The sequence below is a fragment of the Monopterus albus genome, unplaced genomic scaffold (genome assembly GCF_001952655.1).
Source record: "Monopterus albus unplaced genomic scaffold, M_albus_1.0 scaffold154.1, whole genome shotgun sequence".
Lineage (NCBI taxonomy): Eukaryota > Metazoa > Chordata > Actinopteri > Synbranchiformes > Synbranchidae > Monopterus > Monopterus albus.
In genome coordinates, this window is record NW_018128034.1 from 484,504 (window position 1) to 499,468 (window position 14,965).

General features: G+C 39.0%; 1 protein-coding gene across 1 annotated transcript in view; it reads right to left on the minus strand.

Annotated features, from left to right (window-relative positions):
* Positions 1-3,104: 3,104 nt before the first annotated feature.
* Positions 3,105-14,965, minus strand: part of kcnk9 (potassium channel, subfamily K, member 9) — a 34,021-nt gene continuing 22,160 nt past the window's right edge. Inside the window, exon 2 of the mRNA XM_020614926.1 lies at positions 3,105-8,723. Coding sequence (XP_020470582.1) covers positions 7,846-8,723 — 878 coding nt within the window. The 3' untranslated portion in view covers positions 3,105-7,845. The remainder of the gene's footprint in view (positions 8,724-14,965) is intronic.

Consider the following 14,965-nt stretch of genomic DNA (forward strand, 5'->3'; position numbering starts at 1 on the left):
GTGTGAGGGGCTTGAAGTGTACAAAAACACAAGGGGTCCGGGGTGACGCACTCATCTCAGAGTCAGTGTGAACTGATACAGCAGGTAGAAGGAAATTAAATCTGTTCTGAGACAGGTGGTAAAATGCATCTAAAAATGCTTTCTGTGTGAACTGGCCTTTTTTCCTGCTCCATGAAACCGTGTATGAATTCTAGGCACACTTCCTGGTTATTCATTGCAGTGAACCAGTAGCATGTTAGTGTAAATAGCGGGTGTCTTCTTCCTTTGTTGGCACTTTTTGATGTGGTAACACATCTTATCACATCTTAAACAGAATAGTGTTTCATCTAGCTTCTAATAGCCTATTGATGGATGAGAGGAGAGTGTGGCTTCAGATAGCAGTAACAAACATTTGTTAACTGTTAAAATGTTCAAGTTTAGGGCCAACAATCAAACTAAACAAAATTTGCGATTTAAACAACATTCATTTAGTGAATGGAATAACAAGATCTCTCCCCCATAAGAGGTGTTAAGTATATGTACAAACAAGTCTTGAAGGAAACTGAACTAAATCACCACTGTTTGTGATCAAATCAGTAGCTTTTAGCAGTGTACCAACCGAGCACATTGTAGTCAGATCATCGGTAAAGTTCCTCTTTCAAGACATATTAAAAGCTAATGAAAGCCACAGAAACTGTCATAATCTCATAACTATGTTGTGAATGATAGTTTGTAATTATGGAGTAGGGTGTTGCCAGAACTGAAACCTACTTGCTGTTCATACAAGGCAGTGCAGAAATTCAGTATTGATTTGCCCCTTAATGAAAATATTCCCACTGACATTGCAAAAATACTATGATGTGAGTGTCTGCAGTAACAAAGTGCCAGTACAGTGTTAAGGCAATAATTATTTCTAACCAATCATTTGCAGATTAGAAATGAGTCTCATTTTTTTTGTATTTCAAGGCAGAGGGATGCAAATTTTTCCTGCGATGGATGAGACTCATTTTAATGTTAGTTTGTGCCTCCTCCATTTTTCATCATGCAGACAGACTCAGTCATCACTAAACATCTCCTCTTCTTTGCTGTCTCATTCTGTTGCCTTGGGCCCCCGAAAAGCAGCTTGTCAACACCTGCTTATTGCGCAGCTTCATCATATCATTGGTACGGTGGAGATGGTCCCACTGCCCAGCAGCTTGGCTCTGCTTACATGATCATTTAAGATGCAAAATTACAGGCTTAACGCCAAGAGAAGGCCTTAACACCCCTTTGCCACTGTTCTTATTGTGTCGCCCTCAGCGTTGCCTGACATTCATGGCGGACAGTATAATTAATGCAGTGTGGGAAGGGATAAAAAGGGATGTTGCCTCCTCATTCTCCCACCTACTGAACATCCAGCTGCACTACACTCAGAAAGAAGACGCAAAGATCAGCAAAGATCTTTTATCAGTCAAAATTTGCCAGATTTTGTGTCATTTAATGAGCTTTAAAGGTGGCAGGAAGCTGATTCAGACATAGCGAGGCTAGCTTTTCACCAAAGTGCAGGCATAGTGTAAGCTACAATAAGCAACTGCTGGAGGTAACTTCATATTTAAAGTACACACATGAGTCTCATCTCGCTCTCTGCAAGAACGCAAAAAAAAAAATCACCAATATATGAAATTATTTCTTGAAATATTGTAAAACCGCATTTGACTTGATAAAAATCTTGCAATCTTGAGAAAAATTGTACCTTTTGGTTTTTAAATGAAACAAACCCAAAAGGTACGTTTAATTAACTTAATTTGAGAAGCCGGCTTACAGCGCAATTAGAAATCCATGAAAATGTTGTTTTAATTCATTTGTAATATTATAACTCCAAGCCTTCCTGTGTTTTACAATAAAAAACTCTTCAGTAAATTTGTGAAGTCAAAAGATTAGTCGCCAGTGGAGCAGTTGCTGATGTTAGGCAGTTACAGAAAGACAAAGGTTTTCAGAAGGAGGCTCATCATTTTTATTCAAGTGTGTTATGGCTTCACCCAGGCCCTGTAACCCAGTGAGTCCTTCACACCAAATCATGCACACACACACACTAAAAATAAAATAAAATAAAATAAAATGAAGAAAGACATACAAAAAACAGACAAGAAAGCATAAAATGTTCATTTCACTGTGAACAATTTTCAGCAATCTATTCTCTGTGTGTTGAAAATAGAGGGGACCCATATTGGAGTGTACTGTACAGACATCCATTTCAGAATTGTGACAGAAGATGTCAGTGGGTTCAACAGGACTGTCAAACCACATGGATGCCAACGAGATGGAATATAATCTTCTGTAAAGAATATGATACTCTGTATTATTTGTTCATCAGATCTACAGAAGAATCTATTGCAAAGGATATTTCATAAAGTTAAGGAACACAGCCTTTTTGTTATATTGTATTACACAGATAATAGTGCAATTTGTCTCTTTGTCCCTGTCATAGGAAAACATGGCACTGCTGACAGAGAAATGGCCTCCACATACTGCCACATGCAGTAAATGACGCCTGGAAGCCAAGCACGGCTACGTACAAAATGCAGAAAATCGACAGCCAGTAACCATAAGACTTCAATTCACCTTTGGGTTTTTTGATGCCACATGGCAGGGAAACAAGAAGAGAAAACAAAATGTCACACTGTTTGTCTGTTGAGGGCGATGATGTGTGTGGCGGCTGCTCTGCACCATCTGTGTTACAGAGAAACATTCCGTCGAGGGCCATCAGCATGACACGTGGTGCGATGGCAGACAAATCTGAGTAATATGTGGGTTTGTGGGAGGGTTATGAAAAACGACCTGACTTGCAGCTCATGAACAGCAAATGAGTTCATTTGTTTGCTGCTTCTTTTAAAACAAATCCATTATGGCTGATACATTTCCCAAAATGTTGCTTGAAAAAGTTTGGCTGTTAAGTGGAAGGAAGGCAACAGCAACTGCCTTCAGCCACAGTTCCTGTATTATGAGGAGATATTCTCCCGGCCCCCTTGGTGTCGGAGGTGTTTAAATGATAATTCTACTCATTTTCATACTTATGACCATCACTGCTAATAGATACAGTAATGCTGTATTCGTTAAAGTAATAGCTGAGATCTGGGAATAAGGCAACATTAGCACAGCAGAGTCCAGTGAGGCAGGAAATGAACAGCCAGATGATAAACCAGCCAGCGGTTTAACCAGATTATTTAAACAGCTATTTTTTGGAAGTCAAGCCAAAAGGGCAAGCGCCAAAACTGTTGGAACTGAAACACTGTGGCGTGCTTAACAAGGTCAGATTTTTAACTTTAGTCACCAGTTACACTTCAAGACCAGATTAATACAAAAGTTATAGTCTAATCATTAGACCTTATTGACCTCAGGCTACCCAGCAGTATGTAAAGTGCTTCAAATTATAAGCATATAAGCCTGATTAAATGAGTTCCCCCTTTACCAGCTGCAACATTAAACATGTATAATGTACACAATAATGTATCAGCAATTATAATTCAATAACGTGCATTACATTAATGTTAAATGTGCTTCTCTGCATAATAGGTAATTTAGTACTTTAAGTATGTTTTGATAATAATACGTCATACTTTAACTTAGTTGGCCATTTTTTATATTAACAATTTTTTCAACACTTCCCATACAGACACTACAATCACCAACTACAATCACAATGAACTGTGAGTACAGGTAAATCATTGTTGGTTTTAGCATGGGGAGTGTTTAAAATACTATTCATATAGAAAATGACTGTCCTTATCCTTTACGTAACATTTTGGATGTAGGACTTTTACTTGTAGTATTTTTACACTGTGTTATTGCTACTGTATTTTTATTTAGGTAAGGGACCACAGTACGTCGTCCACCACTGCAAATATTAACCAACATATTAAATATTAGTCCAAAAAGTTGATCTGTAAATGGTCATAAATGTTTACAACAAAAGCAAAAGCTATGATATATCCATTGTATGCTACTTGTCCAGAACCAGACAAAATAAGCATCTAGCTAGCAAAGGAGCCGAACATCGTTCTCAGGATTTGGCAGAGACCAAAAACAATGGAAAAGGAAGTTTGCTGATACATTATTCCAAATAAAATGTGATGTTGCTGTGTCTGCTATACACAGGCATGTCAGCCACAACTACTCACTAAGGTGATAGATAATATGTCATTGTTGTGTTTTTAGCTTGTTCTGCTGCGACTTTAACAACAAGTGTATGAGCAGGGTATTTTCTTTTTTTTTTAGTAAATGTTACTCAAACAAACACATTGGTTGGGGACTAATCCACACAGGTGGGGTGATACACAAAATAAAATACAGTGCCCCTCATAATACAAGATGCCAGCTGTGCTTTCAACAGCTCTTGGATAAAAATGGAGCTCTGTGGAACAGAGGAATAAGATCTATCAATCTTTGGCTATACACACATGCTCATTAGTAGCATTAATTTACTGTGGGTTTCGTGGGATTTGATGAAATATTGCCAGACTTATCCTTTAAACCTGTCTACTCTGACTGCTTACCGTTGTTGCACCATCTGACTTCTCCCACCTTGCCGATTCTTCCAAATCTCAACAATTACCTCTGTGAGTTCTGTGTTATTATTACCAATTAAACTGATGGCCAAAACTATGAAAATAAACTGGAATTATCTTCGAAGCCATTATAGGATGATTATGCCTGTCAAAGGTAAGGAAATGGATGAATCTGCTTTGCGGCGGGGTATGTTTGTGATTCTATGTAAGACCAGGAGTTGATTCTTTTTTAGCTCCCTGTGTGAACATGGCTTCGAACTGTCTATACATTAACCACATCTGCCAGAATTCCAGAAGCTTCCAACTGGTTTGCTAAAGCACAAACAGACCACAGCCATGATACTCCAATGTGCCCACTTTAACAAAAACACTTTTTCATCAAGGCACATATGTTAATGTGGAAAAATACATATGCATCTTAGCCATGAAAAGGCCTTTGTATTCCAAAGGTTGTTATAAACATATTGTACAAGATATTTCGATAAGCAGGTATAGTTCCAATAACGAAACAATGCTTTTACTGCTTATCTCGGACTCCATGCCTGGTTACATTGATCGTCACTGAATAGGATGCATGGCATTTTACCTTTTACCCAGACAGAGTGGCAATCACCTCGTGAGGCATGCGCAGATACACGGGGAATTAAGAGAAGCCTGTTGAACATGATAGACTGCAAAGAATACTGAAGGGAACACTTGTTGAAAGTTAAGGTTTGTTATGTTGGTGAAAGAATTGTTGGGTTTTGTAGCTATTTGTACACTTTGAAAGATAGAATTCACTCAGAGAGTAAAATGCTATAGATCTCATCAGAGGGTATAAAAAAATCCCCACTTTGCTCTATTCTTAACAGGCAATAAATACTTAAACATACATTTTATTATTAAATATTAGTCATGCTGAGCTTTTAATCCTGCCTAATTTAGTAGTTCAGTGTAAGAGAAATTTTTGGCACCTGCCACTGGACCGGCTATAACAGAAAATACAGCTTGGGCTTAAAAACAGGTCTGTAATCAAAATAAACATTCAGAATTGCTCAAATATTTTCCAGCTCTTTGGCATTCTCACACGATGCCTATTATGCAGACTCTCTCCGGGTGAACACATCTGCTTCAGAACCTGCACGGGCCTTAGTGAGATGATACATCTCAATCACATTTTTTTGGGAAATTCATTCATATTATTTAGAAATGAGGGGTTGATATATACATTGTGTTGTTTAGCCGATAATGCTTGCACTTCTGGGATTGTGTTTGATATAGGAGCAAACCAACAAAAAAGGGTGATTCATTCAAACCTGAGAGCAAACCTTATTATTTGTTTGAATGGAAAGTTAGAAAGCAGGTAAATAAAGGCTTTTCCCTTAGGAACTGCTGGGCTTTGGCAAAACAAATATCTCATATTGTTAATCATTCTTGAGACTATTTACCATTAAAATGCTTTTAAAGATATTATGAAATTATTTCCCCATTCATCTTACAAAGTTCATGCGCTTATTAGATCTTTCAAACATACAGAAATCCTCCCTATCCTAGTTCTTCCTCTGAGAATTTACAGAATTGAAAGGATCACACTGATGTTAAGTGTTTCTTATCAGCTGTCCCCTCACATTAAGTCACACTCACTGTTTCAGCACATTCCATGTTTATCAGGTTGTTTCCCGATTAGCTCCAAAGTGCATCCAAACCTCAAGAGTTGTCAGTTTAGTCAGTATGCTTCCCCACTAACACAGACAGTTTTGCTGTTAAACCTGGCGCAGGGTCAGCTGCTACAGTCGTATACTATACAGGGCTTTGGTCCTTTAATTCAAATTTACATAGCCAATAGATTCATCTGGAGTCATTTAATTTCACTTTAGTAGCTGTAGGTTAAAGGAAGAATCCATCTTCAGATCCTCTTTCACTGCTACTGGATATGTCATCAGTCTGTGATGACACTGAAGTGACATCAGAGTCATTTGATAATTTTCCAAGTACCTGTAAATTCACATTCCTCAGCCTGACTCATCAGCTCAGACACAATAGTCCTGGACAGTATTTCCCATAATGCTTCAGTTTATGGCTATACATCGTGAGGGATAACCTACTACTCAGCCTGTGAAAACAGGTATTCAGTTTGTCAGTATGAGCTTTAAATTTAGAATTTAATTAATTGGATTAGATTTTAATGCAAATCCTGCATTAAAAACCCAAGGTGACTTGCATCATGGGAATTGTAGGATCCAGAGTCAGGTATGTCAGCCTCTACTGCATCAGTTTTGACTTTTTTATTAGCAGATCTCCTGTGCATTCCCAATTATAAGCAATATTAAATCACCCAGTTACCTCTTTGTGACATACCTATGGCTGCATTCTGGTCTGTTAAGGTGACTATAAATAAAGAAGCTGGTCTCTCTTCCACTTTAACAGTGGAGTGATCGCTGTATGATTACTGAATATTAGTGTAAACCAGTCTGTGTGAAGAGGAGCCAGTGCACTTGAGCTGAATTGATTCCATATATCAGTGGGAGAAAAACATGCATCCAGCTAATAATACAAATTAAAGAGTTGGCATATTAACAGTGCTGTTCAGAAGGCTGGATTTTCCTTTAGGTCAGTCTGAACAATCCATTGTAAAAAAGACTCCAGGAGAAATTAAAGCCTTTGTAATCATATCTGAGTTCTAGATCAGTGGGGAATAGCAATAACAGCAGCATGATCCTTTGAATCCAAAACAAACAGACACCCGTCATATGGCTAAACAGGCTAAACAAGGTCACAAAACCATGGCACATTCATTAAACGACATCTAATGCACATGCTAATATTGGTGATAACATTTTGGCTTTGTGTGTGATGAAACCATTGGAATAAATGATTGCTTTCTGAAAACAATACCTGATGATTAAGTCATTTTAAATTCTGCAGTGAGGCAATGAAATAGCACATAACGGTACCGTAAAAGTTTCCCCAAGTTGAGGTTTAACAAGTATACTCCCTTTTGAAAAATAACATTTCCGTAAGTGTGCATTATTTGGTATGTAACCAAAGGTAATATATCAATTTTGAACTGTAAATCTGTAAGGAAGGTCTTGTAGTTAGTTTAGTGTTTTAAATGAAGCAATCTTTTGAAAAAATAGACATCCATGCTTCATGCTCTTCATCCCATAGTGTCCACGCATGCTGCTCTGCACAGTGTTCTTCCTCTGTTCCCCAGAATACTTTTTATATTACATACAACCAAACGAGGAAAAAAGTGCTTAAATAAGATTTCTAAGGAGCAGCACTGGAAATGTTTGACCTTGTGTATAAAACGTGGATACTCATTTGTCCTGTGTGTTACGGTTTAGATAGATTTCCTTCTCCTCATAAGCTGGTGACTGTCTGTGAAACTGTGAAGGCCCGGAGACACCGAGCTGATGGGTGAAGGGAAGAAGCTGTTTTTCAAGGTGCTGGGTGAGATTTCCTCAATCCTGTAGGAAACTGAGTGAAAGTACTGATTGGGATTCAGCTGCGAACTGAATGAGTTCTGATGAGAGAAGGCACAGCCTCCCATCCCTCCCCCAGAGCTGCCGAAGTCACGCGAGTGGTAGTGCATACAGGAGCAGACTGTCTGCAAATCAGTCACCTCTGCTCGGTACGCCTCGTGTCGCTGCCGGCTGTGCTGCAGCGACTCATCCTGGATGTGGATGATCATGCTGTTCCGGTTTCCGGCGAGCGAGGCCCGTTCTTCTGCGTCCCGCCGCTCATCCTCACTGTTCATAGTAAGGAAACGGAGTACCACCAGGTTGAGGAAGGCCCCGATGACCGTCAGGCCCACCAGGATATACATAAAGCTAAAGGCCACATACAGGGGCTTCTTCTGAAGGGCCCGGTTCTTTTGGAGGGCTACAAAGTCCCCAAAGCCTATAGTTGTTAATGTTATGAAGCAGTAGTAGTAGGACTGGAAAAAGCTCCAGTCCTCATAATGGGAGAAGGCGGCGGCCCCAATGCACAGTGTGCCGATGCAGGAGAAGAAGCCAACGGTCACCATGTTCTCCATGGACACGTCAGTGATGCTCATGCCACAGCACTTCTTGATACGCTTCAAGAGGTACTTGACAAAAGTGTTCATCCTCTCGCCCAGACTTTGGAACATGACAAGAGTCAAAGGGATTCCGAGAACAGCATAAAACATGCAGAAGGCCTTCCCTGCATCAGTCCCAGGTGCTGCATGCCCATAACCTGAGAAAAGAGAAGACGAACAGCAAAAGTCAGTGATGCAGAAAGACGTCAACAAAGAGCTGGGTGCTTGTGAAGGGACAGTGGCATCATAGGCCATAACCGCCTCTCAAAAAGCCTCATATCAGCTCTTGTTTATAAACATGACCGAGCAAGAAATCTGTCTAAAAGTCTGCAAGTGTTGCCAAAATGCCTATTGAATAGGTGCATGCCGCAGAAATGTCTCCGCTCATTAATCTTTTTTGGGCTCAAAGATTATGGCGAGAGGGGTGTCCAATTAGTCAGAAGTTTCAGCGAAGTTTGGAGGAGGGACTGGAAAGGACTTGTGGGAGCCAGTGAAGCTTTTAGCTTAATTAAACTTTATCTTTAGACCACAAGCTGCTGACTCACACACAAACAGACTTTTAAAAATCAATTGGTGGGGCTTACAATAGGACTAATAAGCTATATGTTTTTCAATTTTCAAATGCAGTATAAATGATTCTATGTGCTTTACTGGATATTTACATGATTACTTCATGGATTGCAATATGAATGAAGCCTACTGCTGTTGAATATGCAGGGCTGAAAAAGAGTATCTTATTGATTATCTCTCCTCTACCACAGCCCATAGCTGAGTGCATTAAACACCAAACTCATAGCCAAGAAACACCCACCATCACTTGGCATGTGTATCACTTCAGCGACCTTCCAAATGGAGAGATAATATTTTTGGTGTACTGTACAGCATTTTTGTTCATTTATATTAGATATCTTCTGAGCAAATCCTGTGTTTTGCACTTTCAAATATTGACTCCATGTTTTCCCATATGGCTTTCAACCCACTCGAGCATGTGTTTAGTTATGTACTTAAAAAAAATCAACTCTATCGGTCTGATTTTAAGTAAAAATTGTGGCACCTATATTTGCATGTACATGTTATATTATTGGCCAATGCCCATCATGAATAAATATTCATAAATATCATAAAAGAGGTGATATCACAACGCCAGATCATTATATTTTGAAGTGTTCTTCTATATCAGAGTAACCCAGTGATAGTTTTCTGTACATCTATAAGTGCAAAATGCTAATTAGGCATACTTTTAATGATACCAGTTTGCCTACATTAATAAAACACTTGTGGGTTAAAAGTTAGGATAGGTTCAACTAATAACTCAATTGCAACATTATACTGTCTTTTTACTATTATAAGCTCTGAATAGCAATAAGAGAAAGAAACATTAATATTAACTTTTTCATGTTGTGCTACCAATATTTTTTGACATTATTAAGCCTCAGAACATGCCATTGTTAACCATAAACATTCCATCTATGAGTTTGTAAATGCACTAAAAGATGCAGAACCATTGGCTGGTCCATGAAGTTTGAGGTTGCTGAACAATCAGGTGCCAGTTAGCTGCAGCCGACTGTGTCACCGGGGTGTGCTGACTACAATTTAGCTGATTGAATTCTTTGAACAATGAGAAGCAATGTCCACTTCATTTCCACAAATGGAGCGTGGAGATTTTGATGTCATATTTCCAGCCAGCTAAGCCACAGGAGACAAATTTGAGCACAATGCCATCAAGACCACAGTGGCTAAGAAGGAGTTGTCTCCATTGGTCTGGCAGCATGTGCTCACATTTTGACTGTTGTTTTGATTGATTCTCTTGTTTGGCTTTGCACTGCCTCTCACCTGCCAGTCAAATCATTACCCTTGCTCTAAGCAACCTGAGTCGGATATGCCCGGCTATGACCAGCTGACAACGCCATGTTGTCAGAGAAGAATGTCTCTGAGTGCTGGAAATTCGACAGCATTTTCCCTCTAATATCAGAAAAGAGCTCTAACATTGCTGTACAGTGGAAAGCTTGTTTAACGGCAGTGAAAATGCTGCCAACACATTTCATACACAGATGCAATTCAAAGTGTTTTACAGAGGCAAAGAAAACAGTGGCAGCACCAGTTAAGACAGTGAAGTTAAAACTTCACTGAGTTAAAATGAGATAAAATACATACAATGAAAATAAGAACTGAGAGACAAAATAAAAGAAACAGAACTCTAGCAGTTACAATGCAGAAGGTGCAGCATAGAAACCAAACACAGGCACAACAGAGTTTTCAGTTGGGACTTGAAGGTGGCAGAGCTGGGACATTTCAGGTCCTTGGGAAGCTGGTTCCATCTGTGTGCAGCATAGTAGGTAAAAGCAGCTTCACCCTGATTGGTTCTGACCCAAGGTTCTAGCAGCTGACTGTTTCCTGAGGATGTCAGAGCCCTGCTGGGTTTGGATTCTTCAAGGAGGTCAGAAACATCTTTTGGCCTCACACCACTGAGTGATATATAAACCAGGAGTAGCACTTCAAAATCAAATCTGTAGGTAACAGGTAGCCAGTGTAAGGACTGAAAAACTGGAGTGATGTGCTCTGTTCTCCTGCTTCTGGTTAAAACTCTGGCAGCAGTGTCTGAATGAGCTGAAGCTGTCTAACAGAATTGAATTTGAGTCACTTCAGGATGTAGTCTGAAGAGCTGCCACGAGAGCTGTCAAGACATGTTACTAAAATCTCAAAATTTCAACCTCATGGCGAGAAGTCCCAAGTTACCAAAGTGAATTTTAATCTTTCTTCTGGGCAAAGTGAATGGCTGTACAATATATCACGGTAATCCATCAAATAGTGGTTGAGATTTTCTGTACGAAAGAGAGTGGTGGATCAAGATGATGCTGTGAAACCAAAGAGCAGAAATATTATACAGATCCCACATCAGGATATACTGTATACAGTATCACTAAGTCAAACCTACAGACACAAAGGTGCCAGATAAATAAAATCTCTTGCAATCAAAATGCAATGTCTTGTCCAGTTATGTCTTGTCCAGTTATTTCAAAATGTAAGCTTTAATGGAAAAAATGTATGACACCCACTGCGTCCAGTCATATCCAAAGTATCTCTAATGTACTTCATATTTATGAATATACCAAGACAGCTGTCATCCTAGCCTGCACGGCTCAACCTTTGTTTGACTTTAGTCTACTTTACTATGACTTACTTTGAATGTCTGTCCACATCCGCACTATGAGCTCCACAGGTCTCTGTGACTGAGTGACAAAGATTATTGCTTCAACTCACAACTGACACAGTTGACAGCCTGAATCCAATTATTAAATCATTCAATTGTGATATCACAAATGTTTCCTTTAATGGCTTAATGAATTAACCAACAACCCCTTGAAAGAGTAGGAGTTCTTGTTACAGGACAGATGCTACGATTTGCTACCTAGCAACATTAATCCAACTGCTAGAGGATCTAGTAAGACTAATTAATATATATATTTTTTAAATTATGGCAGAATCCACTCTTTAGCACTCTTTGGCCCTCCCGTGCTGTTTCCTGAAGCTATGACTACGGGTGCTGCATTTTGAAAACACTCTAGAAAATGTGGTGTCTGGTCCAAAGCTAGATTTAGCTGACTAAAGCGTAAATGTGTCAATCACTAGAACACTCTGGTTGCACAAAGCTCAAATTGTTTCCAAATTTAAATAGTTATAATGCAGTACAAAGGTAAAATCAGGACCATGCTACGTTGCTAATGTCACATTCTCTTTAGAAATTATTAAATCCAGAAGGAAGAATGCCACATTTGAATCAAATTTGAGTCCTATGGCTGGTTTTAACGCTCTCCATCTCAAACAGATGTTAACACTGGTTTTTGTTGTTTCTTTGTCTCACTCTATCTGTGCACTATGCATGGCCACTTCAATCTGGCAGGCAGTGTTTCAGACTTTCAGCTGTTTAAAAGGACTACTTGTAGTTTGAAATACTTCTAATAATGTTCACTAGGTGGCAGGTGGAGCTAATTTATAAACTATTTCGACAACACGGGAAGAGAAGCTGGAATAACAGAAGAGCTGCGCAAGTACAGTAGGTGGGAGAGTGTTTTTGAGGGGATCGTATTGTGGAGAGGCATCATATCCTGCCCTATTTTCACTTCATTTATCAGACAATGATTACATCTTAGTTAATGGCAAATAGTGTTAAAGCACTTTGAGCATCCTGCAAAGAACAGAAAATCTTTACAAGTGGTATAATTTACCATAGGACCATTTCATTTCTCTTTAACTCCAAAACTGAGTACAACTGAGAAAAAATACAGTTCTCTGAGACAGTCACTTCAAGGAACCGATTTCATGTTACACCTCTGATTCACCCATCCATCCATTATCTATACCACTTAGTCCCAAATAGGGTCACGGAACATTCTTGCTGTGAGGCAACAGCTCTAACCACTGCGCCACTGTGCTGCCACTTTTGATTCATTATCATTATAAAAATAATGATAAGTGCAGCTTCAGCTTTTGTTTTGCTTTGCTACGTTCTTTTATAATTTTTGTTATACCAAGAACAAGCATTAGGGCATTAGGGTATTAGGTAGGTAGGAAGTGGAAAATTTAATTAAAATTGTTTTGCTTCCTAAAATAATAACATTCATCATATGTATTATAACTATATTGATTTTTTTTTTTTACAAAATCATTTGAAACAAAAGATCCTGCTTTGTATCATAAATACTGTAGGATAATTTTTTAACTGGACTGAAATCATAAAAGAATAAATTGGAAAATAATATCTAATATTCCAAATTCAAATAGAAAAGGTTGATTTGAGCAGATTATTTTGTCAGAGAGTACCATAAAATCATCCGATTTTCATTAATTTCCACATGTAACTGTTGCATAATGTGTATCATTCATTATTCATAACACTATCAAAGCAGTCCCTCATTAGCACTCACACACAGCCTTCTCTACAAGTGTCGAGCAGTTTCTTAAACCAACACCTTTTGCCTGTTTGATCTGCAGGTTAATCTGCCTCGTTTTACTTCAGGTGCCCCAGTGGCATTAATTGCTACAGGCCATGGCATTTTATTGAAGGTCAAGAACAGCAGGAAGCACAGAGGTGAGAACACCTTGTTCAGCTCTCTGCCCGAGTCTCCACCACGTCAGCCACAAGAGCGTAATGTGTCTGGGAAGTGGAAACACCATGGTTACCTACTCACTAGCAGTGCTTTTTGAAACAATAAGTCTGCCTACAGTTCCACTTTGTTATGGTACCCTAATGGTTATGGGCTTATGGCTGCTTAGTTGTCTTAACTCTATTGTTAAGGGGAAAATGTCAGACATAAAATTGTTTGCTGAGGAAGAAGCAATTCCACCAATATCAGAGATGCCTGCCAGCAGCTTAGAAAGATCACATTTACATTTTAAGTGCTTTGTCCAATGCTCTTATTCAGAAAATTTACAATGGGTGCAGAATTGTGTATATAGAAAGTAAAAGAATATTAAGAAAAAGCACATTTGCCTTAAAGTAATTACAGTGTCTCAAAAGTGAATGTTTGTTTTGACCAATTTACATAACACATACATGATTCAAACATCCCATACAAAAGGCTGATAAAGGATAATATATGTAAATTACATATATAGTATATGTCAGTGTATATCACCAATATCCAAAACATATATAATATATATGGACATACAGTATATAAATATATAGCAAATGTCTTTTTATATATGTGACATTTTTTCTACAGTTAGAAATATTTAATGTATATATTTCTAAAGCATAAATGCTCATACACTGACCACATACATTCAGTTGCACAAAAACCCTTTGGAAGCTCCATGATGCATTTATCCACTTCCTTGTCTACATTGTTTATAAAGTGTTTTTTTTTTTTAACAATTCAGCCACAGTTGTGGTGTTTGTCACCCAGATTCTTCATTATTTTTTGTGGGACCTTAAATGTTTCTGACATTTTCAATCTGGCCAAATTGAACTCAGCCAGCGAGGACGTCAGAGCCAGTCAAACACTAGCCCTGCCATACACACCCACTATCACAAACATAACCATGGACCCCACGGACACACCCGACGCTGTTGCAGAGCTGGGGCAGAAACTAAGCAAGCTCTGCCACCGGCTCTACAACCTCCACCTCATGGAGACCTACCTGAGCCCAGCAAAAGCCCAGGAAGTCTACCAACAGCTACAGGCCCAGATGGTTTCTCCGCTCTCCCGCCCCACACAGAGCCCCTCTCCCTTCGAGGGAACCTGGTGGGCTATATGCCCTGGGGGTCCAGGGATTAGTTTGCACCACGTTATAAGCAGCCTTCACCCATTAACCTTCCTGTTATGTTCTGGGTCAAATTGACCCAGTGCAAAGTAACAAAACAAAATCTAAAAAAAATAGTTAAAAATATTTTATT